We start from the raw sequence: 26,915 nt of genomic DNA on the forward strand, positions 1-26,915 counted from the left end.
ATTAAAAATGGGATTTTATGTTTTGCCTTTCCTTGTCCTGTAAAAACACCAGAAATCCTGTCTCTCTACATGCAGTATTTGTGCGAAGTTGGTTATTTTGTTAGTGTTGGAATCAGTTATTTGAGCGAGCTCCAATACATCTTCTAGGACAGGAGCGCTCCCCCGCAAAAGATATATTGGATCTAACTGTCAAATGTGAAAAATCTGACACCCAACTCCAGCATAAAGACAGAATGAGGAGAAACAGATGCTCTTAGGGAAGATAGTGACAAACGTGATTAATTTAGAAACAGCACAGAATTTGCAATTGATTATATTTAGAAAGTTTCTTATTTTAGTATGAAGAAGCTTATTAAATTTTCATTCTCATGATAGTAACTTGTGAATATAATGTGACATTTCATACTGTGCTGGCTATAAAATGGCAAAGTCCGATCATACAGTAATTTGTACGATCGGATTTTTGCGTCTGTGGCCAGCTTAAAGGGATACGGTCATGGGAAAAATAAATATTTTCAAAATTAACCAGTTAATAGTGCAGCTCCAGCAGAATTCTGCACTGAAATCCATTTCTCAAAAGAGCTAACAGATTTTTTTTATATTCAATTTTGAAATATGACATGGGGCTAGACATATTGTCAATTTCCCAGCTGCCCCAAGTCATGTGACTTGTGCTCTGATACACTTCAATCACTCTTTACTGCTGTACTGCAAGTTGGGAGTAATATCAGCCCTTCCCCCCCCCAGCAGCCAAACAAAAGAATGTCTAGCCCCATGTCAGATTTCAAAATTGAATATGAAATAAATCTGCTCTTTTGAGAAATGGATTTCAGTGCAGAATTCTGCTGGAGTAGCACTATTAACTGATGGGTTTTGAAAAAAAACCATGTTTTCCGATGACAGGATCCCTTTAACAGAACCATTTAGATTTGGTACAACTGTACTGGACCCGTTTCTCAGGGTGGTAACAAATGCTCCTCTCCTGCCTGTAGGCACAGCATTAACCCTCCCACCGCAGTTTCTCTACACAAAGTCAGTGTGACAAGATGGTTCTAGAAATTTTTATTAACCAATGCCACAAAAAATTAAAACAAGTCAGTGTACCCAAAGATAATTAACCCCTTTTGCTACAAAAGGGTTTAAATGCATTGCAAAGCAATCTGTTGCAGACCATTCCAGCAACAGTAAGTTTTACCCTCTAAACACTGCAGCAGTATTGTTACAGTCGAATAATCACCGTCCCACGTAGGTCACGTGACACCACACCAGGACAGCGATTCAAAGGCAACAACTTCTGTAGTGCTTGACTGCCAAACTACTCCATTGGTAAGTTTTTTTTCTTTTTTTTTTTTAGCCCCTGCCGACTACTGCCACCATATTTAGAGACTTAGAGTATAAAAACGGCTGTCTCATTTCATACGGAGCCCGTCTGCATGAACACTTCATCAAATTAAGAAGCAGGAGGCTCAATGGGATAAATGACTTCTTGAAACATTATACGGTTTTAGTCGAGCAGCTTTTAACTCTGTACACAGGGAAGGAAAAAACTAAAAGGAGCCCTGCGACGTAAACACTACTCCTGCCATGTTGCTCTTAACTGAAAGATGAACCAAAATTGCTGTCCTGTCCAATGAGCACGGAGATGGCGAAGACAAAAGTGCAACATGTAATACTACATATTTAAAGGCAGGAGCAAATATTAATAAGAGGGGGACACTATGAAGCTTAGGAGAAATAAAGGAGGCCAGTCTCGTATCAGAATTCCCTGGTGCAGACTGGTATTACAGTGGAATGTCAGAGTTAGTCTGGTGCATGGACAAATCTGCTAACAGTGAAGTTACATATTATATATTTATATATCAAAGAAAAAACGTTGACTTTTAAATACTGGTAGCAAGATGACTTTTTTTTTTTTTATAAAATCTCATAACAGAATAAATGAAAAAGACAAAAAGGCCAGTAAGAACACTCTAAAGATTAATAAACATCCCTTCCAGGATTTTTTTCTGTGACTGTACGTTTTGCCGTGGGCTTCACCCTTGCTGCACTCCCAGTGCCCCAGAGGAGTATGGGAATAGGTTGTGTGTGTGCAATACGGCATGTTTCTCTGTTAGATGAGAAGGCACGTGGTTTTCTTCTTGCCACGCCTAGCTTGCAGGGCTGCCCGTGTAGCCAGCTCAAACACTTCCCTCACGCCATCTTTCGTTTTTGCAGAGCATTCCATGTAGCCGTAGGCGGAGATACGGTTTGCCATGTCACGACCTTCTTCGGGCTTCACAGGCTCCTACAAGAGCAATCGGAGGGTTACGTAGGTGAACATCAAGCTGTGTGGCAGGTTGTTAATTTATAAACATATAGAATACATGAGATAGGGGTCTGCAAGTTAGTAAAATAATAATTGGGAAGTGGCCCAGGTACACCACCCTGAGCCCTCAGCATAGGGAGCGGACAACTGAAATTTCTTTAAAGCAGGCACTCAAAAAACTTCCAACAGGCAAAGGTTTTCAAGGTTAAAAGTAATTTATTGTATCCATAGCCTTATGCGTTTTGTGTTAACACAATTGTAGGCCCAAGAAATTTCAATGTATAAACATACGATTCTAATACTAAGGGAACTGGCATGTAATACTGAAGAGTCAGCCAAATTCTGGATTTCTACACAACAATAAGCGACAAGAATCTACTGTAAGAAACTTTCAGGTAACTGATATTTCCCAAAATTTGAATAAATATTAGGAAGCAATGAAGAGTCAATTACTTGTGATCACACAATACTCTTTGTGGCAGGTTAATGGTAAATTCATACTTTACATATTTCTCTTCTTAAAGGAACAGTTCAATGTATAAATAAAAACTGGGTAAATAGATAGGCTATGCAAAATAAAAAATGTTTCTAATATAGTTAGCCAAAAATATAATGTATAAAGGCTGGAGTAACTGGATGTATAACATACAGAACTTCCTATTTTCAGCTCTCTAACTCTTGAGTTAGTCAGAGACTTGAAGGGGGGCCACATGGTACATTTCTGTTCAGTGAGTTTGCAAGTGATCCTCAGCATTCAGCTCAGATTCAAAAGCAACAGATATGACCCATGTGACCCCACCCTCAAGTCTCTGATTGGTTGCTGAATGGTAACCAATTAGTGGAAACCAAGAAAGCTGAAAAGCAGGAAGTAGTGTTCTGGCTATTATGTTAGAAGTCCAGTCACTCAAGCCTTTATACATTACATTTTTGCCTAACTAACTATATTAGAAACTTGATTTATTTTGCACAGCTGATCTATTTACCCAGTTTTTATTTTTACACTGAACAATTCCTTTAAAAGGAAAACTATATCCCCTGAACAATGTAGGTCTCTATAAAATATATTGCATAAAACAGCTCGTTTGTAAATAAACTATTTTTAATAATTTACTTTTTTAGTAGTATGTGCCATTGAGTATTCATAAATAGAATATTTAAAAAATAAGGGCCACCCACTGGGATTGTAGGATTCACAGTGCACAAACAAACTATATATGTTAGGTCACATGAGCCAATTAACAGACAGAGTTCTGTCTTTTGCTTCCACACTTCTTCCTGTTACAGTTAGAGTTGAAGTATTTCTGGTCAGGTGATCTCTGAGGCAGCACACAGACCATCACGAAATGGTGGTTCAAGGCAAGAGATGTAAAAGGGTACAATTTACTAAAATATTTATTCCAGTTTGGCAAGATTCTTTAATATGGCACTTAATACAATATAAACTATATGTTGCTTAAGTATTCATCTTGGGCGTATCGTTTTCCTTTAAATGCAGGCGATTCCACTGCACACAGCACCTAGTGGTGGAAACATCAGTGATCACGTTTAAAGGGGAAGTTGCAGCTGTCCGTCCACTACACCTTCATGCACAGGTCATCTATTTAGCCAAAAAGAGCAGGGCAACTTCAAGTGGTACTGAACATGTCCTGTTCCTTCGTAGCTCATCTGCATAATATTAATTTTAGAGATAACCAGATTAATGTCATGCCAAACTGTTAAGTAGACATGAACAGTGCTCCCTGGCCTGCCTTAAGCTGGCCATAGACGGAGAGATCTGATCGTTCGAATCGAGGATTCGTACGATTTTCGAACCGTGTGTGGAGAATCCCGACATTTTTCGTCCGGCGGAGATCGGTCGTTTGGACAGGTTAGAAAATTTCTGTCGGCTGCCGATAATATCTCTGTGTGTATTGCCGATCGTACGATTTTCAGTGGGAGACTGTCACCAGCTTTGGTTGGACATAGATATCGTACGATTGCTGTCAGGGGCAGAACATTGCTGATCTGTTCTTTAACTAATCTGACTGGTAAGACTTTGATCTGAATGATTAGTGGCGGGTCGGGAGATGGGAAAGTCCGATTGTACGATGGTTCGTACGATCGGATCTTTGCATCTATGGCCAGCTTTAGTCATGACAGTGCTTAACCAGAGGCATGGATACAATTTTGCTTGATAAGTAGTAATTCATAATAGCGAGTTTTAACTAATCCCTATTACAAAGAAGGTTATTCTGGCAACAGTTATATGGGGAAATGTACACAAATTCAATGTATTAACAGTCAACTTAGTTTGCAAATACCAGGATTAGTATCATAGTAGATTTGCAACTTAAACACAATTGTATACACTACCTGTTTCATTTTGGTGAGCTCCCTACGAGTGTGTTCATCATTACGCAGATCCTTCTTGTTTCCAACTAAAATAATGGGCACATTGGGGCAGAAATGTTTCACCTCCGGGGTCCATTTCTCAGGTATGTTTTCTACAGGATACAAGGGAGAAGGAACATACATAACATATACAATTAACAGATTTAATAACACATTTGTCTGGGAGAAACCGCACCCAATGCCACTGAATTCACGGTACACAAATTAAAAAAAAAAAAAGGAGGGGGCACTTGTCAGTGCAATACTGCTTATGTCCACTTACAATAAATATATATGTGCAGTCTTTGGGGGTTCCCTGACTGCCATAATATCCCCAAATACTCCAGAACAAGAAATTGCAGAGTTTTATTCTCTTCTTAATGCTCTAGAATTAGGGTGCAGAAACTTAAGCTAAATGTTAGCTTACGGTGGTTCCCCTTTAAGGTATCATTTAGTATTTTATAGAATGGCCAGTTCTAATCAACTTTTAAATTGGTTTTCATTATTTTTTTAGCTTTTTAGATATTTGCCTTTTTCCTCTGACTCTTTACAATTTTCAAATGGGCGTCGCTGGCCCTTCTAAAAAGCAACGGCTCTGTAAGGCTAAAAATGTATTGTTATTGCTAATTTTTATTATTCATCTTCATTCAGCCCCTCTCCTATTCAGATTTCAGTCTCTTATTCAAATCAATGCATGGTTGCCAGGGTAATTTAGACCCTAGCTACCAGATTGCTTAAAATATAAATTGAAGAGCTGCTGAATAAAAAGCCAAATAACTCAAAAACCTTAAATAATAAAAAATGAAAACCAATTGCAAATTGTCTCAGAATATCACGCTCTACATCAGTGATCCCCAACCAATAGCTCGTGAGCAACATGTTGCTCTCCAATCCCATGGATGTTGCCCCTAGTGGCCTCAAAGCAGGAGCTTATTTTTGAATTCCAGGCTTGGAGGCAAGTTTTGGTTGTATAAAAACCAAGTGCACTGCCAAACAGAGCCTCAATGTAGGTTAACAAATCCACATAGGGGCTACCAAATAACCAATCACAGCACTTATTTGGCACCCTAAGAACATTTCTTATGTTCTACGTTCTCCCTCTTTTCCTCCTGCTGTTCTAGTTGTCCTTAGCTTAGTAATTGTAATCGTGTTCACGTGAAAAGGAAAATAAGGTCAATTCAACTCCACTTTTACCTATACAGGAAAACCTACTCAAAGCTCTCAAAGAACACAGTGCTCTGCCACCAGAGATTCAATGCAGATTAGACTTATGATATAACAGAAACACTGAGTGAACTAACAATCTGCATTGAATAAACATTGGCCTAAATATAGCTAGCAGTCCTTGCTGCTACAGCCATAAACATTAAATGTAGAGATGCACCTAATCCAGGATTCGGCCTTTTTCAGCAGGATTCGGATTCAGCCAAATCCTTCTGCCCGGCCGAACCCGAATTTGTATATGCAAATTAAGGGCAGGGAGGGAAACCACATGACTTTTTGCCAAAAAAAAGGAAGTAAAAAATGTTTCCCCCTTCCCACCCCTAATTTGCATATGCAAATTAGAATTCGGATCGATATTCGGCCGAATCTTTCTCAAAGGATTCAGCCGAATCCAAAATAGTGGATTTGGTGCATCCCTAATTAAATGAGCATAATAGACACTACAATTGCACAAAACAATCACCCACATCAAAAAATCCTATAGAAAAAAAAAAAAAAGTAAAAAGCTCTTACCTAAACTGTCGGGGCTATCAATGGAAAAGCACATTAATATAACATCAGTGTCTGGATAGGACAGAGGTCGCAGTCTGTCATAATCTTCTTGACCAGCTGTATCCCATAGGGCCAACTCAACCTAATGGAGGGAAAAGGCAGCAGTTAAAAATTAAATCAGTCTGATGTTGCAAAACACAAGGCTAATGGAAGTATTTAACATGTATAGCATAAGGCAATGGGCATAAAGGTAATAAAAATGGCGTGCGTTCACCATACTTATTGCTTACTGTTTTAATTAGGAAACATGCGTGTGTTATTTCTTGCATTGCAAAGGGAAAGTCAGTCACATTGTGGTTCAAATTAGCGCAATTAATACAAATCAGCCGTCTACTAGGAGGCCTCTGTACAACGAACTGCTCTTTATCTCAGAATCTAATAAAAGTTTGGGAAAATCCAAAATATAATGGGACTTTACTTTCAGCTTCTGCCCTTTTTAGCAAAAAGGGGCAAAACCCACAGAGAATTTCTATTAAAACAAGAGGCAAGAAAAAAGTATGATCAGCACAAACCATATTCATTATATAAATGATAGAGGGCATACTTCCCCTTTGACGTGAAATGTAATTTTGTGGCAAGGAACATTGCAGCGTAGTTTAAATGCATATAATACACAAAAGCCATGAATATCTTGTAAATTATATCCTTATAAATGGTGAGTAGTGATGTCATCAGTTATAAACGGTGAGTAGTGATGTAATTTCTGTCACATGACTCACTAAAATTTGTGTATTATAATAAATAAAGTACCCCCAGTTGTAAAATATGAGGATATTAGAAGTTACCTCGGAGTTCCATGACCTGTATAAAAACACTCGGCCTTCGGCCTCGTGTTTTTATATGGTCATGAAACTCCTCGGTAATTTATAATATCCTTATATTTTACAAGAGGGGGTACTTTATTCACTATATATTTGCCATGGGATGAATGACTTGTGTGTGCTATAATATAATCCCAGCAGCACTCCTCCTTCTCAGGATACATACCTGCTTGCCATCCACTTCTATGTCTGCCACATAGTTCTCAAAAACTGTTGGGACATACACTTCTGGAAACTGGTCTTTACTGAACACAATCAGAAGGCAGGTTTTCCCGCATGCACCATCTCCAACAATTACGAGCTTCTTACGAATGGCTGCCATTTCTGAAAAACAAAAGATCATCAAGATTAAACACATTGAGTGATAAATATTCACAAGAACTGCGGTATAAAGGACTGTATTCAACAGCGCAGAGAGTGTGGAATAAATACAATTCTTCTGTATTATGGACTTCTCCATATGATAAGTGAGGCTTAAAGTGGACCTGTCACCCAGACACAAAAATCTGTATAATAAAAGTCCTTTTCAAATTAAACATGAAATCCAATTTCTATTTTTCATTAAAGCATTCATAGCTGTTGTGAGTTCATTTAAAAATCTCAGCTGTCAATCAAATATTGTCTGCCCCTCCTCTATGACCTGGGATGTCCAACCTGCAGCCATAACACATTTATTAGAGAAAGGATGGTGCATTTAAGATTGTATATTTAAACAACTGCAAAATCACTTTGTTTGTGCCTCAGAACGGATTAAAATAAACCATATTTTTGGATGATGAACACCCTAAAAAAGACCCCATATTTCATAGAAAAAAAAAATCATGTTAAATAAAGGTTGAACCTAATGAATGCAACGGTTCTTTTCCAACCCAACAACAATGCATGTCACTGTGTAGCTCACACGTCAAACAAGAATCCACGCGATGCAGTAAAGTGACGTCTCATACCTACACCCGATGGGAAAAACCTCACCAGCCATGGTAACAGTGACAACACTTCCAAAACAACAACTAGAGAAGTATTATTTGTCTCAGAGTATGGAAACATTAACCTGATGCATATCACTAAAAATATTGAGTCACCATTTCCAAATTCTCACATGAGATCATGTGTTTTTATCACACACACATACATAAATGGTGTAATATAGGAGTTATTTCTGGGGGATCACCCTTTTCTCAAATAAAGGTTGTAGGCATGGGAAAATGAAGTCAGTCTGACATTTAATGCAGCAGTTTTTATCTATAAGCTAAGCTCATAGCAAGTGAGAGCCAAAACAAAATCAAGTTCAGACCTAGGCATAGTGTGTATACACACACACACACACACACACACGACAAGTGAAAGGCTATTCACTATTATGCCCTTACATTAATTTAGAGAGGAACTATTTTTAGATTTATCATTGCTATGGCTTCACCTAAATGGAATGTAGGCTGTCACTGAAACAAACAGCAGGTGTGCAGTCACACAGACAAGGAAAGAGCATCTGATCCAATGTACAAAAATGAAAACCATGAAACAGCAGAGGCTACCAATAAGAATAACATGGCGCAATTCTAGAGCTGATCTATAGTCCTCCTAACATTTGCTGGATAATGGCTGATGGAACTTCACTGCTCCACCACTAGGTGTCACCAAACTACCAGAGCAGTGATTTGAAAGCGACCCTAAAGTCTATACCAGTGTTCCCCAACCAGTAGCTCGTGAGCAACATGTTGCTCCCCAACCCCTTGGATGTTGCTCCCAGTGGCCTCAAAGCAGGTGATTATTTTTGAATTCCAGGCTTGGAGGCAAGTTTTAGTTGCATAAAAACCAGGTGTACTGCCAAACAGAGGCTTCTGTAGGTTGCCAGTCCACATAGGGGCTACCAATAGTCAATCACAGCCCTTATATGGCACCACCTAGGAACATTTTTCATGCTTGTGTTGCTCCCCAACTCTTTTTACATCTGAATGTTGCTCACGGGTGAAAAAAGGTTGGGGACCCCTGGTCTATACCATAAAGGTGATCAAAACAACCAAGCTGTGGGACTGCACCAGACAAATTGGACAGATGGGATGTATGTATATTAATAGCAACAATGTGACAATTGAGGGGAGTTCAGAAAAACTCCAAAACTCAATCCAGTAATAACACAGCTATCCCTAATGACAGCTTCTGTCCTGATTTTTATGATGTTTTTATTTCTAAATTACACTGTTTACACTGCAAATAATTCACTCTACAATATAATATAAAATTGTATTCCTCAACCAGCAAGTGTATTTTTTTTTAGTTGTAATATTGGTGTGTAGGCAGCGATTTCAGGTCATTTTGTCTGGTCATGTGCTTTCAGAAAGAGTCAGCACTTTAGGATGGAACTGCTTTCTGACAGGCTGTTGTTTCTCCTACTCAATGTAACTGAATGTGTTGCAGTGAGACCCGGATTTTACTAGTGCTGATCTTAGATCTACCAGACAGTTGTTATCTTGCGTTAGGAAGCTGCTATCTGGTTACTTTCCCATTGTTCTGTTAAACTGGCCATAGATGTAAAGATTTTTAGAAGATCAGATGCTTATCGTGAGACCACGGTTATCTCGAAACAATCGTACGAATTGTCCATCAACTAAAAAGACCATTTCAGGCGATATTGCCAGGAAAACAAATGGTAGCTGCCTGCTTGGCCCTGCAAACATAGTTAGAATGCACTGGGACCGATAAAGATTTAACCTTGCTGATCAATTTTCTGACAATTTTTCTGAAAAATCATAAGATGTACGATTGTTCGAATCCGGCTAACCGCACGATAATTTTGAAGGATTGGTCGGACTTCACTTAAATCGGTCGTTCGGCAACAAAAATCTTTGCGTCTATGGGGACCTTTAGGCTGCTGGGGGAAGGGGGGTGATTTCACTCCAACATGCAGTGCAGTTGTAAAGAGTGAATGAAGTTTATCACAGAACAAGTCACATGACTGGGGGCAGCTGGGAAACTGACAATATGCCTAGCCCCAAAATTAAATAGAAAAAAAAAAAAACGGATTTCAGTGCAGAAGTCTGCTGGAGCAGCACTATTAACTGATGTGTCATGACAGTATCCCTTTAAAAGCAGCAGTTATTAAGGTGCTAGCCCCCATTGGATGGGATTAAAGCAGTGGTGTTGGGGCTGAATGTAGGGCTGGAAGGTGTAAGCCAATAAGACCTAGCTGCTGAGTTTATAGACCGTCACTTGGCTAGTGCCTAGGGCTAGCTAGAGAACCCAATCATTCAAATTCAGCTTTCATACAGAACCAGTTCTACATTGAATAGAAGTACACATTTAACAGCATTTTAAAAAAATGTCTTTACCTAAAACAGACTATTTTCTTATTGAATCCTGGGATGCTGTGAGTGTGGCAGGCAGGGACGCGGTGACCCAGTGTCTAAGCCGGACACTATATAAATGTGCCAGTGTCTAACCACAACACTATATGCATATGCCAGGGAAGCAACAACTAATACATGGCAGCTTGTTCTCTATATAAATGTGCCAGTGTCTAACCACAACACTATATGCATATGCCAGGGAAGCAGCAAGTAATGCACATCAGCTTGTTCAGGAGATTTAAAGGACAGTGCAGTGGCTCATTCCATGTACGGGTAGGTACCAAATGAATGTGTAGGCAAAACGTGAAACAAACAGGATTGAAGGAAAATGCCATTTCTCCACTCAAAACAGCTTGGGAATGGAGAGGCTCCATCATATGGCAGTGGCGGCAGAAGATCCAGTGGAAGCTACAGTTGGTGCTTAAGCTTTTCCACTGCTGACCCCTGCAGGTATAATACTGAATGACATTTGACTGGGTACAGACATTCTTAAAGAGAACGGTCAGCTATCACAAAAGCTGCTTTAAAAAAAGAAGCATTGGGAGGAAACATGTTGAATAAAGCGGGCCCCCTGCTGTATTGTGCAGCAGTAGCCTGTTATCATTAGAAATGGGGAGGTTGAGAAGGGACAGTTAGGTTTAGGAATGTCAAAGTAACACTTGCTTAAAAAAAGAAAGCCCTATGAGCCGAAAAATGATCAACATGACCTTTTTACGTACATTAACATTTTGAAGAGTATTTTTTTTTTTTTTAAGTGTCAGTGTCACTTTAAAGCCATAGTAATATACATTTGCATGCCTATGATCATCGCTGGGCTCTCTCATATTTAAGATGCCATATACAGGGAACCTTGATAGGCTCAAGCAACCAATAAATCAGCCAGGTATCGGACGTACAGGTTGGATTTTCCAGTGGGATTGAGGTCTGAACTAGTGCGTTGATGTGGTCCTAGATCAAAGGAGCAAACGATTGAGCAGCCTGAAGGTGTATAATGTTTGGGCAGCTTGTGAGTTCCAGTAGCCCTGTGCTAGCAGTGTGGGGCAATGATGAAAGTGCAACCACACCCCACACATTTCCTGGACACATGCAAGAGCTTTGTGTAAATATCTCCTAGTGAGGAGGAAAAGTGAACTTGACAAAGGGAGGAGGGGCAAGGAGGCAAAAACATTTGCTTTTTTCTCAATCCAAACCAATTCTTTTAAACAGTGTGTGCCTGTGTGTCCATGGCAGTTATTACTTATTTGTATGTAATGAAAGGGGCAGGTATGATGTCTCTTCAAGGAAGTGTGCGTAACCGCGATGCGAGTGTAACGGCGCGATATCACAGAACAGAAAGTAGAATAGATAGAAGCTCCCTAACACAAGATAACAGCTCCCTGGTAGATATAAGAAAAGCACTCTACAGTAAAATCTAGGTCCCACTGCAACACATTCAGTTACATTGAGTAGGAGAAACATCAGCCTACTGCTGGTTTCTTCTGAAAGCACATGACCAGGCAAAATTACCAGAGATGGTGCCTACACACCAACATTACAACAAAAAAATACACTTCATGGTTCAGGAATGAAATTTTATATTGTAGAGTGAATTATTGTTAGTGTAATTTAGAAATAAAAACGACATCATAAAAATTACAATCCCTTTTAGTGAACTTTCAGTATGTTAATGAACAGCCAATTCTAAGCAACTTTACAACTGCTGTTCATTATTTATTTTTCATATCCTTTTAACTATTTGTCTTTTTCTTATGACTCTTTCCGGCTTTCAAATGGGGTTCATTGAACTCATCTAAAAAAAAATGGATGCTCTGTAAGGCTACATATTTATGGTTATTGCTACTTGTTAATCGTTTTTCTATTCAGGCCCGCTCCCTCTCATTCAAATCAATGAATGGTTGCTAGGGTAATTTGGATCCTAGCAACCAGATTGCTGAAATTGCAAACTGGAGAGCTGCTGCATAAGCGAACCGTTCAAGTTACGGTTTTACCATTACAGAGAAAAAGGAAATAGTTTAAACCAGATTTTTTAAATGTAGTCTGCGAGACTTAACATAATTCGGAGCTTTCTGAATAATGTGTTTCCGGATAACGGATTTGATACCTGTAAAAGATTTAAACATTATTCTCCAACATGGCAGTGAAAATATATTCTACCGGCATTAGATATTATTTAATAGGGGGTGCACAAAAGCCACTATTTTGAGATTTGGCCAAATTCTTCATGAAATATTCAGCCCAATCAGAACCCTAATTTCCATATGCAAATTAGGGCAGGAAGAGAACCGCTTACTTTTTGTTGGTGTAACAAAAGTTGCATGATTTTTAGGATTCGGCTGAATCAGAGTCCCAAACAGAATCCTGGATTCAGTGCATCCCTATTATTTAAGTTACTTTATGTTCATTTTTTTTTTTAAATGTTACTTTTATCTTGATTCTCCCGTTTTTTCCTTCGGCTTCATAACATTAATTATTTCCTTGTAGAGGTATGGGATCGGTTATCTGAAAACCCGTTATCAGAAAGCTCCGAATTGCATAAAGGCTGTCTCACATAGACTGCATTTTATCCTTTTTTTTTTTTTTTTAATGATTTCCTTTTTCTTTGTAATAATAAAGCACAGTTTATATGATCCAAACTAAGATATAATTAATCCTTATTGGAAGCAAAACCAACCTATTGGATTTCTTTAGTTTACATGATTTTCTAGTAGACTTAAGGTATGAATATCCAAATTACAGAAAGATCCGAGCATTCTGGATAACAGGTCCCACACCTGTACTACAATGTGTACAACTAAGTGTGTTGCTTGAGTTCAATCACATCATTACTGAAATGTTTATGCAAAGAAAGAGCAGAGTGCAGTTGAAGCTGGGCAGGGAAAGGCTGGAGAGAGCGAGAGGACAGCACAGGATATGAAGTCACAGGAAGTGCCCTGCCCAACAGCTCATTATTGTTGTACAACAGAAGTCAGGCAGCTGGTTCTGGAAGCCATTTCACAGGGTGATTTCCTGCATCTCAGTGTGTTCACTTCCCCTTGCACAAACCACTGATAAAACTAAAAGGAGGAGTGACAACATATGGCTCTGGACTTGAATGCTTATTCCAGCTCATGACAGAAGCAAACGTAATTAAGACCCACAGCGAAGAGGTCATTGCCGATTCTGAAAACAATTTAGCAGTCTGGTATCAGAAGTCAGAACCAGCAGTGCAAAGGGTCAGATATGGCTTTCAATAGCCATTACATTTACCTTTATGTCTGTTATCTGTTGCAAAAGAACAGGTCCTAACACGTTTGTCCCCCCCAAAGCACAGGAGTGGCTATTTAAACCATTAGCCAATCACAGCTTAAACAGCACAGAGAACTATAAACTGGAGCAAAAAACCACACTAGCACACGAGACTTGTATGTGCAGGGCAAATATAAACTGGTCTTCCAAGCCACTGGCAGCTGAGGTACACAAAAGTGGGTACCGTCTATTTTTAGGAGTGTATAATGCAATAGCAAATACTAGTTAAATTATAATAAGGTAATGACTCAACAGCACCTAATTATAAAGTTATAATACACAAAAGCCATAAATATCCTGTACAGTATATCCTTATAATACACAAAAGCCATGAATATCCTGTAAATTATATCCTTATAAACGGTGAGTAGTGATGTCATCAGTTATAAACGGTGAGTAGTGATGTAATTTCTGTCACATGACTCACTAAAATATGTGTATTATAATTAATAAAGTACCCCCAGTTGTAAAATATGAGGATATTATAAGTTACCTCAGAGTTCCATGACCTGTATAAAAACACTCGGCCTTCGGCCTCGTGTTTTTAATATGGTCATGAAACTCCTCGGTAACTCATAATATCCTTATATTTTACAAGAGGGGGTACTTTATTCACTATATAAACAGTGCGTAGTGATGTCATCGGTTATAATTGGAGCTTAGTGATGTCATTTCTGTCATGACTCACTGAAACTCACTTTATTATAATAAAGTAATCTTTGTTGCAAAATATGAGGATAGTCGAAGTCACCTCAAAGTCCCATGACCTGTATGTATATGGTCATAGAACTCCCCTGTAACTTCTAATATCCTTATATTTTACCAGAGGGGGTAATTTATTAATTATATAATCTACAGACCTTGAAGCCAGCCAGTGCTATATTTTTCATTTAAAATTACACAGGTCACATGTTTATTAAAAGAGATCTATGAATTACATTCGCCCTTTAAATTATCCCCAGTCACTTAAGATGATTTTTCTGGTGGCATTTGGTCTTAGTGACTTTCCCCATGGAGAAGATCATAAGAAAAGTACAAGGAATCACTGCAGTATGACAACCAGCTTAATGGCACACACAGGTCACATGTCACAAGACTACATGAAGTTAGGCTGTGCTGGGCCACCCACACTCTATTCTCAGCCTTAGGGTAAGGGCACACCTGGAGATTCGGGGAGATTTAGTCGCCCGACGACTAATTGCCTCTTCTTTCGGGCAACTAATCTCCCCGAAAGGCTTCCTCCTGCTAGAATGAGAAATTGCCTGCGGCATGGCACTCGCAGCGATTCCTTTTCTGAAGTCACCCCCACGAGGAAACTTGGGGCGATTTCGGAAAACGAAGCGGCGCAAGTACCATACCGCAGGCTATTTCTCATTCTGGCAGGCGGAACACAGGGTGAAGTTGTTCAGGGAAAAGGCGATTAGTCGCCAGGCGACTAAATCTCCCTGAATCTCCAGGTGTGACCTTACCCTTAAGGCCCACCCATTGTCATGAATAACTACCTATAGTGATTTATGGGCTGAGGGAACCAGGAAGAAAGCATTTTGCAATTAGCTTCCTCACTCTATGAACTCTTGAGTTTGCACTGAAATCTTAACTTGTCAGGATGAGCAGATGAGAAGTGCAACTATGTTATTACATCTGATGAACCGGGGACCATGTCTTGGCAATGCACAGCTTCTTATATGTGACATTATCATACGAGGAAGACTGGTGTATGGGGGCTGGTTCAAGAGAAGAGGGCAGCTTGATGTAGAGAGAGCTCTTAAATTATTTTTCTGGAGCAGGGAAGTACAAATGGAGCTCACACAGACCAAACGCTGTTCCTAAAAAAAGATTTTATAGCCCACAACTTCTTTGTAGGACATAATTTAATCCCTCAAACATGAGCCCATTAGAGGGAAAAGTTGGAGAGCACTATTGTAGAACAAGCCCAAAGCATGACTTATTAACAGTATATTTTTATATTACTATATTTACTATTTCTTATGTAACCATAATAGAATAAATATCTGAATGAAAAGAAATTCATCAGAAGGGTAATTTATTCAAGCTGTTTGTTGACAGTGTCTTGAGATCTACTGATCACCCCCTCCCCATCTACCTTTTGGACACCCCTGCTATAGACCTTGGTCTGGACAAATAGTTGTGCCTCCTAGTGGCTACTCGCAAGGTAGTCTTCAAGCAGCCAAGGACCTGAAGTCAACCAGCAGACATCTAGTGTTTATGGGCTTGTGTCAACATTTTGGCACACAAGCAACATTTTGAAGTAGCAGTTTGCTCAGCTGCAGCCAGTTATATGAGATAGTATCAAGCATTGATCTTACGACAGGGACCCTGCCATGTTGACATGCTTGATCTTACTGTATCTAATAATTGCTATTAAAATAATAAATATATAAAACTATAATCAAAGTAGATGCAACTATAAATGTAATCAACACTACACCGTTATTTTGTACATCTGATGTGTAGGTAAGGTCAATGCATCCAGCTCACAACATATCCTTTGCCTGGGGATTTATATAATGCATTCTTCAGATACTAGAAGGCATCCCTGATGCTCAAACTACGGTGTTGCTGGAAACATGGATCCACACATTTTTGTCCCCATGCTTACAGAGATAGCGTAAGCATAAAGGTGGCCATAGACACACAGATCCTATTCGTACGATTTTCGGATCGCGTGTGCCGACATCTTTCGTCCGGCGGAGATCGGTAGTTTGGCTGATCGGTCAGGTTTGATTTTGACCCGACCAATCCCGCCGGAGCCCACGGCACATCGTAATCGGATCGTTCGGCCATACGGCCGAACAATCAGATCACCCCCAATATAGCCATGTTTGTTAATGGCATATCGGGGAAAGATCTGCTCGTTTGGCGATGTGGCCAAACGAGCGGATCTTTGCATCTATGGCCACCTTAAGTCGGGAGGAGTGCATCCGAGCATGAGAACTGGCCTTAGACCACCAAGAGCAAAGCCTTGTGTCAGGCTCTCAGCTCGTAGGTATGATGCCTGTTTAATATCCTAGTTATTACACACCCAAGTTCTACACATGTACTTAATGGCCTGTGTCAAAATGATTTCAAGAGCAAGTTGTGCAACAAACTAATCTATACAGTTTCTTTTTAAATATGACTATATAGCAGTCCAGTAGCTCATGAGCAACATGTTGCTCTCCAACCCCGTGATTGTTGCTCCCAGTGGCCTCAAAGCAGGTGCTTATTTTTGAATTTCAGGCTTGGAGGCAAGTTTTAGTTGTATTAAAACCAGGTGTACTGATAAACAGAGCTTCAATATAGGTTGACAATCCACATAGGCGCTACCAAATAGCCAATCACAGCACTTATTTGGAACCCCAAGAACATTTTTCATGCTAGTGTTGGTCCCCAACTCTATTTACTTCTGAATGTTGCTTATGGGTTCAAAAGGTTGGGGATCCCTGTTATATAGAAAGTCAAACATAGCCAAATGCACCCTACCCTAAAGAAGGCCGTCTATGCCAGTAGACCCCCCCACCTATTGATTTTTGGATGACAGTTCAGACAAAACACCACATCTCCCATTGCCCAAACTGGAACCTGCCAAGTGAAAGTTTCTAGAAGTGCCCCGTAGAGTTGCCTCATAGCACCATCACCTGAGCAAGCAGTTTCCCCAAGGATATTTCATACCTTTATCAGGGCAGCAACTATAGCCAGGGCTGCTCATACAATCAGATGTAAATACACTTTCTTAACATAATAAATAATCCCATTATTCTCCACAATCCCCTTTCAGTTATTTGAACTAGACACTGGCACACAGTCTACACATATTTCTCTGTGATCACTTTGTCTATTTCGATAGACAAAGTGACACTGCAGCCTCCCAGATGTTAAAAATTGGGATTTGAATACAGGATCAGTTATCTGGAAACCCATTATCCAGAAAGTTCGAATTAGAGAAAGGCCTTCTCCCATGGACTCCATTTTATCCAAATAATGCAAATTTCTAAAAAAAAATAAATATATATATATATATCCTTTTTCTCAGTAATGATAAAAAAATACCTTGTACTTGATCCAAACTAAGATATAATTAATTCTTATTGGACTAATCCAGTCTATTGGGTTTATTTCATGTTTACATGATTTTTCTAGTAGACAAGGTATGAAAATCCAAATTATGGAAAGATCTGTTATCTGAAAACCCAGGTGCCAAACATTCTTGATAACAAGTGCCATACTTGTACTGTATTCTAACCTGTTTCAAACTCACCTTCAAAGATCGTGTCACATGTAGTGAAGTAGCAATGACCATATCCCAAAGCTCCCAGCGACTTCAATGGGAACCATTAAAGCATAAGCTTTCTGCATTGAAATGCTTGCCAAGTGCACCCACAGTTTTTAAGTCAATTGGAGGCCAAACTGCCAGAGAATCCAGGCATTAGCCAAACAGAGCAGCCCAACTTTGTCCATGTAGTGCAGATATTTTGTACTAGTTGGCATATTTGAAGGGCAAACTACTGGCCAAACAAGTAGTCAGTGCAGCCTTCAGCAGGCTGAGGGCGTCATAAAGTGTCCTGGACAAACACATCTGGCTCACAGGGCTCCATCTGGATCTATAAAAATATTTTCAGCGGCGTGTATATACAGTAACGTTCCAGTAAAACATTGCCCATGAGAGCAGCTATTTTGAGAAAACAAATACATCAGATTAAACCTCTAACACAATCCACACATACCGGTATATGAATCTCCATTAAAAACTAAATAGAATGTCTAAACATTAAACATTGTGTTATTTTGTTCTCTATGCAACTTTATGAAGCTAAAGGCTGCTGTGGTGTCCATTATGTCTGTTTCACTGAATACAGCTTTACACAGGGGGAGTCAAACTTTCTAATCAATTAGAATTCAAATTCCGATCAGCCAACCTGAAAGATGGTGGCAGTGGCTTCCTTAGCACTTTTGTGACAAGCTTAGCACAGATTGGGTAATGTTGGCAATTTAAGAAATAATGAGTGCATTGTACCTTGTGAATCATCAGGGTCATGGCCTTTACATCAAACTGTCAACTCAGCCCCAGAAAGTATATTTAGAAGTGTATCAAAACACATATACATGTCTGAAAACAAGTGCAAACAGCACATTTCAACCTTAAAGGGGTGAAAACATCTGCCTTTTGAACTCCCCATAGACGTGACGATTCTTCTTGCCGAACGACCGATTTTAGGGAAGTCCGACCAATCCTTCGAAATTATCGTGCGGTTAGTGGGATTCGAATGATCGTACATCTTACGATTTTTCCGGCCGACATCTGTCAGGAAATTGATCGGCCAGGTCAAAAAATCTTTGTCGGTCCCAGTGCAATCTATCTATGTTTGCAGGGCCAAGCAGGCAGCTCCCCTTTGTTTTCCTGGCAAATTGGTCTTTTAGTTGATGGTCAATTCGTACGATCATTCCGAGAAAATCGTGGTCTCACGATGAGGATCTAATCTTTTAAAAATCTCAACATCTATGGCCAGCTTAACTTTCTTCCTGTGGCTTTACAATATGACAACATGCTATACCAGGCTATATCTGCCCCTCGCAAGTCAACAGATGCCCACCTATACAAAGGTGGCTATTTTAGTTAGAACTCAAAGCAACCAATTTTGAATAAACTACAGGTATGGGACATGGTATCCAGAATGCTCAGGACTTAGGGTTTTCTGGATAATGGATCTATCCGTAATTAGGATCGTCCTATCTCAAGTCTATTAGAATATAATGTAAACATTACATAAACCCAAAAGGCTGGTTTTGCCTCCAATAAGGATTAATAATATCTTAGATTGAATAAAGTACAAGGTACTGGTTTATTAGCGAAAAATGAAAGTTTGTTAATATTTGGATTTTGTTTATTATGATGGAATCTATGGGAGATGGTCTTCCTGTATTTCGGGGCTTTCTGGATAAGGGGATTCCGGATAACGGGTCTTATACCTGTACACTGATAGGGGGGGCAATTTTGAACTGGCTATAAAAGGCTTGAATTTATCTCCTGCCATTCTTATATTAACTTCAGTGAGAAATGGCTGGCAGGCCCAGAACTGGCTCTTTTGCAGCCCAACAACATGTCTCAGTAAATTCACGGAGACCTTCAAGAGCCAAGGAAGTTTGTGTTTAGAAGAATGTCAGTGAAATGCTGGCACCCTCATGAAAAGAACAACTTACGACACAATAAGAAAATCTGCGGCTCAGTTCCTTCCCATATTCCTACAGCAAATGGCAGAGATCTCTCCACTGTACCATTAGTTACCAACCTGCGCACATTACTTCTACACTATACAACTGCCACCTCAAGGAGCCTCTGATTTTATCATCTTGAGTTTTAATACATTTCCACCAAATATAAATATATATATATATATATATACACACACCTCTTTCTCTCTGTATCTAGATCTATCTATATAAATATGTCTCTCTCTCGTTCTCTATAGATAGATAGATAGATAGATAGATAGATAGATAGATAGATAGATAGATAGATAGACATCACACACATTAAATCCTAAAATGCAGCCTCAGATAATATGTTCAATTGCAGACCTGAGATTTACAACCTGTGGCTCCTAAACTACAACTCCCAGAGGAAGCAGAGAAATCCCTGGTTATTCACTAAACTAAGGGCAGTGGAGAAGCAAGTACAACTCCCAACAGTGCCTGTTAGAGCTGCTGGAATTAGAAATGAAAGCGCCCCGGGCAATACAGGAAGGACAGGGCCCTTCTAGGGGTGAAATAAACAGAGATAATTGTAGCAAGAGCAGACTGTACCAACAGAGAATGGCTGCAGGTGGGGCGAGCCTGCTGATTGCAGTATTAAAATCAAGGAGCAGTTAAAAACACAATATGTCCTTTGTACTTTTAAATACGTCCCCCCTCCCCTCTGGGCCGCTAAGAAGTGGCAAATAGCCTCCCTGTCCTACTCTAGATCCGGCAATGGGGAAGTCGTAGGGCGGCAAAGCGAAGACTTATTAGGCGCAGTTACAAAGCCAGTCTGTTGGGAAGTCTTCCTGAGTCGGACTATCCCCGCCTTTACAGGCCTAGGCCCAGCCGCCCTGGAACCCCGGGGTCTCACCTCACGCTGAGCCGCTTTAAGATTCTTGTAGAGACCTGCGTTGCCTCAGCCGAGCACACTCACCGGCTCGCTTACACACGGTATATAGCTCGTGTTTTCCGTCCCTCCCACGGGCGGCGGTGGTTATTAGTTCACACTGACTCCAGCTCCTTCCAGCGTAAGAACCGCCCGGCTCAAGCTCGGGCACGGCAAGGATGCGTGCGCGTGCACAACGTAGGCGAGGCGGAGAGAAGCAGCCAGCACCCAACACACTGCTAAGGATGGCGACGTCACCAGAGCGCAGGCATGAGAATAACACTTAGAAAGAGGAGGCAGCGCACATGCGCACTACCAGGCAAATTTGGGTGGGGCAGCAAAGGCTTGGCGCTCGAGCACACACGAATACGATCACAATGTTAATTCCCACCAGCTCACAAGGTTAGGGGAGGAGAAATAAAGCGACTTACATCTCACCCCGAAGTGATTATATCATTTCCAAATATTTTACCTTTTCTCAAGAAACGTTCGCCGACATTGAAGGGGAGGAAATGGGATAGGCGAGAGGCGGTCTTTGCCTGGCGTCCAATAGAATCGTCACAGGGGCGGGGCTCTCGAGCTCTCTGGTAAAATAGGGGTATAAAAGCAGCCGTTGCTATTTTCTCACTTTACAACAGAGCGAGGTACGGGAAGTAGGGTTTAACTGACGTTATTATTTATTTGTAGAATCAACGCGCACAATTTCATTGCATAATCGGCGTGTGATTATTGTTTTGTGGAGAAGTGCTGGTAGTCATTAAAGAATGATATTTGGACGCTTTTGTGTTTTGAGTCTTTGTACGTGTGGAGGCGGGTCTACAATGGCGAGCGATTAAAAGGGGCGTTCACCTTTGGATTCATTTTTAGTATGACGTAGAGAGTGATATGCTGAAGCAATTTGTTTTCATTTCTTATCATTTGTGGGTTTTGAGTTATGTAGCTTTTTATTCAGCATCTCTCCGATTTGCAATTTCAGAAATCTGGTTGCTAGGGTCCAAATTACCCTAGTAACCATGCATTGATTTGAATAAGAGACTGGAATATGAATAGGAGAGGGCCTGAATAGAAATGAGTAATATAAATGAGCAATAACAATACATTTTAAGTTTTAAAGGAGAACTAAACCCCCGATGGTGATAAGTCCCCCCTGCAAGTCTTACCCCTGAATTCTGTCCCCTCTAGAAATAGTGACCGCAAATGCGGAGCTCACGGGCGACATCTTCTCTTTGGTAATCTTCGTGTCTTCTTCCTCCCCTTCGGCAATTTCCGTCTCTCAACTGTGCATGAGCTGCTGACTTCACGAAGATTACAGAAGAGAAGAAGATGGCGCCTGTGAGCTCCACTGCGCTTACTCTACATGTGCGGTCACTATTTTTAGAGGGGACAGAATTCAGGGGTAAGACTGTGCAGGGAGGAGGGGGTTTAGTTCTCCTTTAGGCTAAGGCCACACTAGGCGATAGAGCCGCGATTTGACTCGCCGCGACTTTTCGCCGCGACTTTTAAGCAATCGCTGGGGAAACTTTTGCGCTGGCGTCTATGGGGAATCGCGTAAAATCGCCAGCGTAAAAACACACACGGCGATCTTTTCTCTACTGTCGCTCGAAATTGCCTCGCTAGGCAAATTGCCTCGCTAGGAAATTGCAAATCGCGGCGCTATCGCCTAGTGTGGCCTTAGCCTTAAAGTGAAACCCAGTTGGAGCAACCCCCTTTCCCCCCCGACCTCCACTGCCATAGCCTGACATTCTTTTTTGACCTGCCGCAGACTTCAGTGCCTTAGGGGAATGGGCGCAGATACCAGCGCGCTGTGTGAACTGGAGGCTGCAGTTAGTAGCTCCCTGGCTGACTCGTGGTTGAGTTTGGGAGCACATAAGGGTCATAAAGGTTGGAACTCATGTGCGTTCCACCTTCTAATCTGCCGGTGGCCATTTTCTTTTGGCGCGAAGGGAAGCGCTTGTGCGCACGTATTGGAACGCAAACGTGCTTTCCACTAATTGTCTTGTACTAATTGTCAGCTAAATTTTTCAAGGGGGCCAGGGGGAGCTGCTGTGCAGGTCTTGCACTCAGGGACAGGGGGCAACCAGCGCCTCAGGGGGTCTCCCAGCTGCACACGTTGAGATTTCTCCCCAAATTGACACACAGGAGTTAGACTCCAGAGTTTCTGCAGAACCTCCTCCCCCTCTATGGGCTGTTCAATTGTCCCAATCCCTGGCATCTTTACAAGGGTTACCTGCCATTGCAGACAACCTGGGAAAAGCATTAGGCTCAGTCACAAGTCCGGTGCTAAACGCAGATGGTTAGATGACACAAAAGAGGATACTGTCAACACTGCTAGGTCTGACGAATCATCTCCTGAACAACACTCATCTCACTCAGAGGGTGAAATTGCTTCTTCTGGTTCTACATCTGCGGATGAGGAGGATTACCAGGATGAGGGCAGAGACCGTGATAATCTACACGGCATTATTAAGGGGGTGCCTGAGGTACTGAATATATCACAGAAGCCCAAACAGGCAGATGAGGCGCCTACCCTATTCAAGAGGCAGCAGAAATCATCAGTCTGCTTCCCAGAGCATGAGCAACTGCAGAGTCCGATTTAAGACGAGTGGAATTCCCCTGATCATAAATTTCATGCAAGTAAGAAATTTTTGAAGTCATATCTGTTCCCGAAGGAATTGGTAGAAAAATGGTCTAACCCACCGGCAGTAGATGCTCCAGTAGACCCTACCAGTCACCGACGCGGCAGCGTTCAAAGACCCTTCAGATAGAAGGTTGCAGGGCTTTCTTCGAGCAATTTACACCTCCGCAGGGTCAACGTTTAGTCCCTGTTTGGCATCAGCATGGGTGTCCAGAGCTATACAAGCATAGGCCAGTACTCGATCTCAAAGGGCTCAACAAATTCATCCGATCAGTACGCTTCAAGATGGAAACGTTGAGATCAGTAATTTGGGGAATGGAACAGGGTCAACTAATGATGTCTTTGGACATCAAGGATGCATACCTCCACGTCCCAATATGGCCTCCTCATCACCATTATCTTCGCTTTGCATTCAAGAACAAGCACTATCAGTTTATGGCACTTCCGTTCGGACTTTCGTCTGCCCCCAGGGTGTTCACAAAGATAATGGTAGTAACAGCAGTCACGTTCAGATTACAAGGGATTTCAGTGATTTCCTACCTGGACGATCTCACCTTGAAGGCCAGATCAGAGATTAGGGCCAAGGAGGATCTACAGAAGGCGGTACAGTTGCTACAGAACTTTGGATGGACCATCAACTGGTCGAAGTCCAACCCACACCCCTGTCACAAAATGTTATTCCTAGGCCTCAATTTGACACAATTTCACAAACTGTAAGCCTGCCCACAGACAAACAGATCAGAGATCAGGTTCGGTCTCTACTGTCCAACCAACGGATAACAGTGCACAGGGAAATGCAAGTTCTGGGCACGATGGTCTTGGCCATCAAAGCAGTACCATTCGCACACCTTCGACCACTTCAAGTCAGCATTCTTACATCACGGAAAGGGGGATCGATATCTCAACCCCTCTCCTTATCGCAACCGACAAAGACAGCATTGCAGTGGTGGCTGAGGTCAGACAACCTAGCCGTGGGTCAGTCATGGGCAACCCCGGACTGGGTGGTGATATCCACGGATGCCAGCCTTCAGGGATGGGGGTCAACTTGCTACAATCAGTCAGCACAAGGACAATGGTCTCCCGAGGAATCCAGACTACCGATAAATATCCTGGAACTAAGAGCAGTGAAGCTGGGCCTAGTTCAATGGATAAGAAAGCTTGCAGCAAAACCAATATGCATCCAAAGCGACAACGCTACAACAGAAGTGTACATAAACCGTCAGGGAGGAACGAGAAGACGGGCAGCACTGGTAGAAGCCAGACAATACTACACTGGGCAGAAATCAACTCAGTAAAGTTATCTGCAATACACATTCCGGGAGTCTCTAACACAAAGGCGGACTCTCAGTCGGAATCAGCTGGACCCAGGGGAATGGGAACTACACCCAGAGGCAGTCAAACAACTCACGAGTCAATGGGGCATTCCCAGCATAGATCTAATGGCATCCAGAAACAGCCAAAAAGTAACAAGATTTTTTGCCCGCTACAGAGACCCGTTAGCACTGGGGGTGGATGCCATGACTCAGCACTGGCAGTTCAATCTAGCGTATGTCTTCCCACCACTTCCCATGCTACTGTACTGGCCTCGGAGAACCTGGTTCACTGACTTGCAGGAGAAATCAATCGCACAGCCAGTTTGGCTGGAGTGCAGGCCAGACCTTCAACAGGGGCCCATAGCACACCACAACCCCGGACTATTCGCTTTGATGGGATGGCTGTTGAGATTTCCATCTGGAGAAGTCGAGGACCAGATGAAGAGGTTATACCCATGATGCTAAGGGCTCGAAAAGCCTCATCGTTTAGATCATATCACAGAGTTTGTCAGTCCTATTTCAAATGGTGTAAGGAGTCTGGTTTCCGTTTCCTTGAATTACAGCTACCACGAATACTTTCATTTCTACAGCAAGGCCTACAAATGGGCCTCAAGCTCAGTTCACTTAAAGTTCAAGTGTCGGCCCTGTCAATTCTGTTTCAATCTCGCTTGGCGAATGAAGACATTATACGCACGTTCCTGCAAGGAGTGCCACATATCATGCCACCACTCAGCTCTCTCTCGTGTGAACCTCCATACTTAATCTTTCATAAAGACAAAGCCGTTCTCAGAACAGTGCCGACATTTCTACCCAAAGTTGTTTCTGCCTTCCATGTGAACCAAGAAATTGTCGTTCCTTCTATCTGTTCAGAACCGAAGAATGATAAGGAACACAGACTACACAAACTGGATGTTGTATGTATGCGATGGTATGTTGAACAATCGAAGTCCTTCCGAAAATCTCAGGCTCGGTTTGTTATTCCATCTGGTCCCCGTAGGGGTCAGGCAGCTTCAAAGTCGTCCTTATCAAGATGGATCAGAGAGTCAATCAAGCAAGCTTATGCTGCAAAAGGAAGACGTAAGAACAGAGTCTCTCAACCCCTCCCCCCTGAAGAAACATAGTTTGAATTTCGGTTGTGGCTGCAGTACATTCCAGAGCTGCCTATAGAGCACGAGCGCATGTGTCTCTACTGGAAACCACGGAAGCCAGGGTGTCTTCTTTCTTTATCGAGAATCTGCTGGGCCCCGAATCAAGGAGGAGAAGAAGCCGCATGCTGTCACTTGAAAAGCCAGGGAGGAGAAATCGATTGCTGCAGGATGGATGGTCGCCTTTTTGCCGGTTCTGAAGAGGACAGAAAGTGAACTTTCTGTAAGTTATTTTTTAATAAAGGCTTTGCTATTTTAAAATTTAATTTGAGTTGGTGGTTTTTTTTTCGTTGTATAGTAACGAATTTTCAAAAATTAAGCTCCGACCTTGTCTAGTGCTCCGTGGATTAAAGACTTTATAGATACAAATTGCTACGCTCTATCCGGAGTCATGTCCACGTTACCAGCACAGCCTGCTCTGGTCGTTTCCTGACTCGTTTGTTGGGTGAGTGCTCTCCTAAGCGTGTTTCTAAACAACTTACATAACAGACTGAGGTTCATTTATAAACACTGGGCAAATTTGCACCTGGGCAGTTTCCCACAGCAACCAATCAGATGTTTGCTTTCATTGTTCTCCTTGTAGCTGGCTGGAAAAATCTAATCACTGATTGGTTGCTATGGGTTACTGCCCAGGTGCAAATTTGCCCAGTGTTTATAAATGAGCCCCAATGTCTCTTTCTGTGATGGCTGAAAGGAAAATCATTACAGCTTCAAGAGATAACTTCAAGAGATTGGATGCTCATCATTGGTAACCTACAACCATCCAGCCTCTGCCCCACTGAGAACATGACTTATGAT

General features: G+C 41.5%; 1 protein-coding gene across 5 annotated transcripts; it reads right to left on the reverse strand.

The window, feature by feature from the left end:
- Positions 1-1,047: 1,047 nt before the first annotated feature.
- Positions 1,048-21,524, reverse strand: rhoa.L (ras homolog family member A L homeolog). 5 transcript variants are annotated; one of them, XM_018256447.2, is made up of 5 exons: positions 21,456-21,487; positions 7,439-7,596; positions 6,413-6,533; positions 4,658-4,788; positions 1,048-2,284 (listed from the first exon to the last, which is right to left on the reverse strand). In XM_018256447.2, exons 2-5 carry the CDS (start codon positions 7,592-7,594, stop codon positions 2,111-2,113), a joined length of 582 nt encoding a protein of 193 aa, XP_018111936.1. In that variant the 5' UTR covers positions 7,595-7,596; positions 21,456-21,487; the 3' UTR covers positions 1,048-2,110. The 5 variants fall into 5 exon arrangements, with proteins under 5 accessions (XP_018111936.1, XP_018111934.1, XP_018111935.1 ...); XM_018256445.1 differs by having other exon boundaries at positions 21,010-21,470; XM_018256446.1 differs by lacking the exon at positions 21,456-21,487 and adding an exon at positions 21,073-21,438.
- Between the last annotated feature and the right edge of the window lie 5,391 nt (positions 21,525-26,915).

This window comes from Xenopus laevis, chromosome 4L (genome assembly GCF_017654675.1).
Source record: "Xenopus laevis strain J_2021 chromosome 4L, Xenopus_laevis_v10.1, whole genome shotgun sequence".
NCBI lineage: Eukaryota > Metazoa > Chordata > Amphibia > Anura > Pipidae > Xenopus > Xenopus laevis.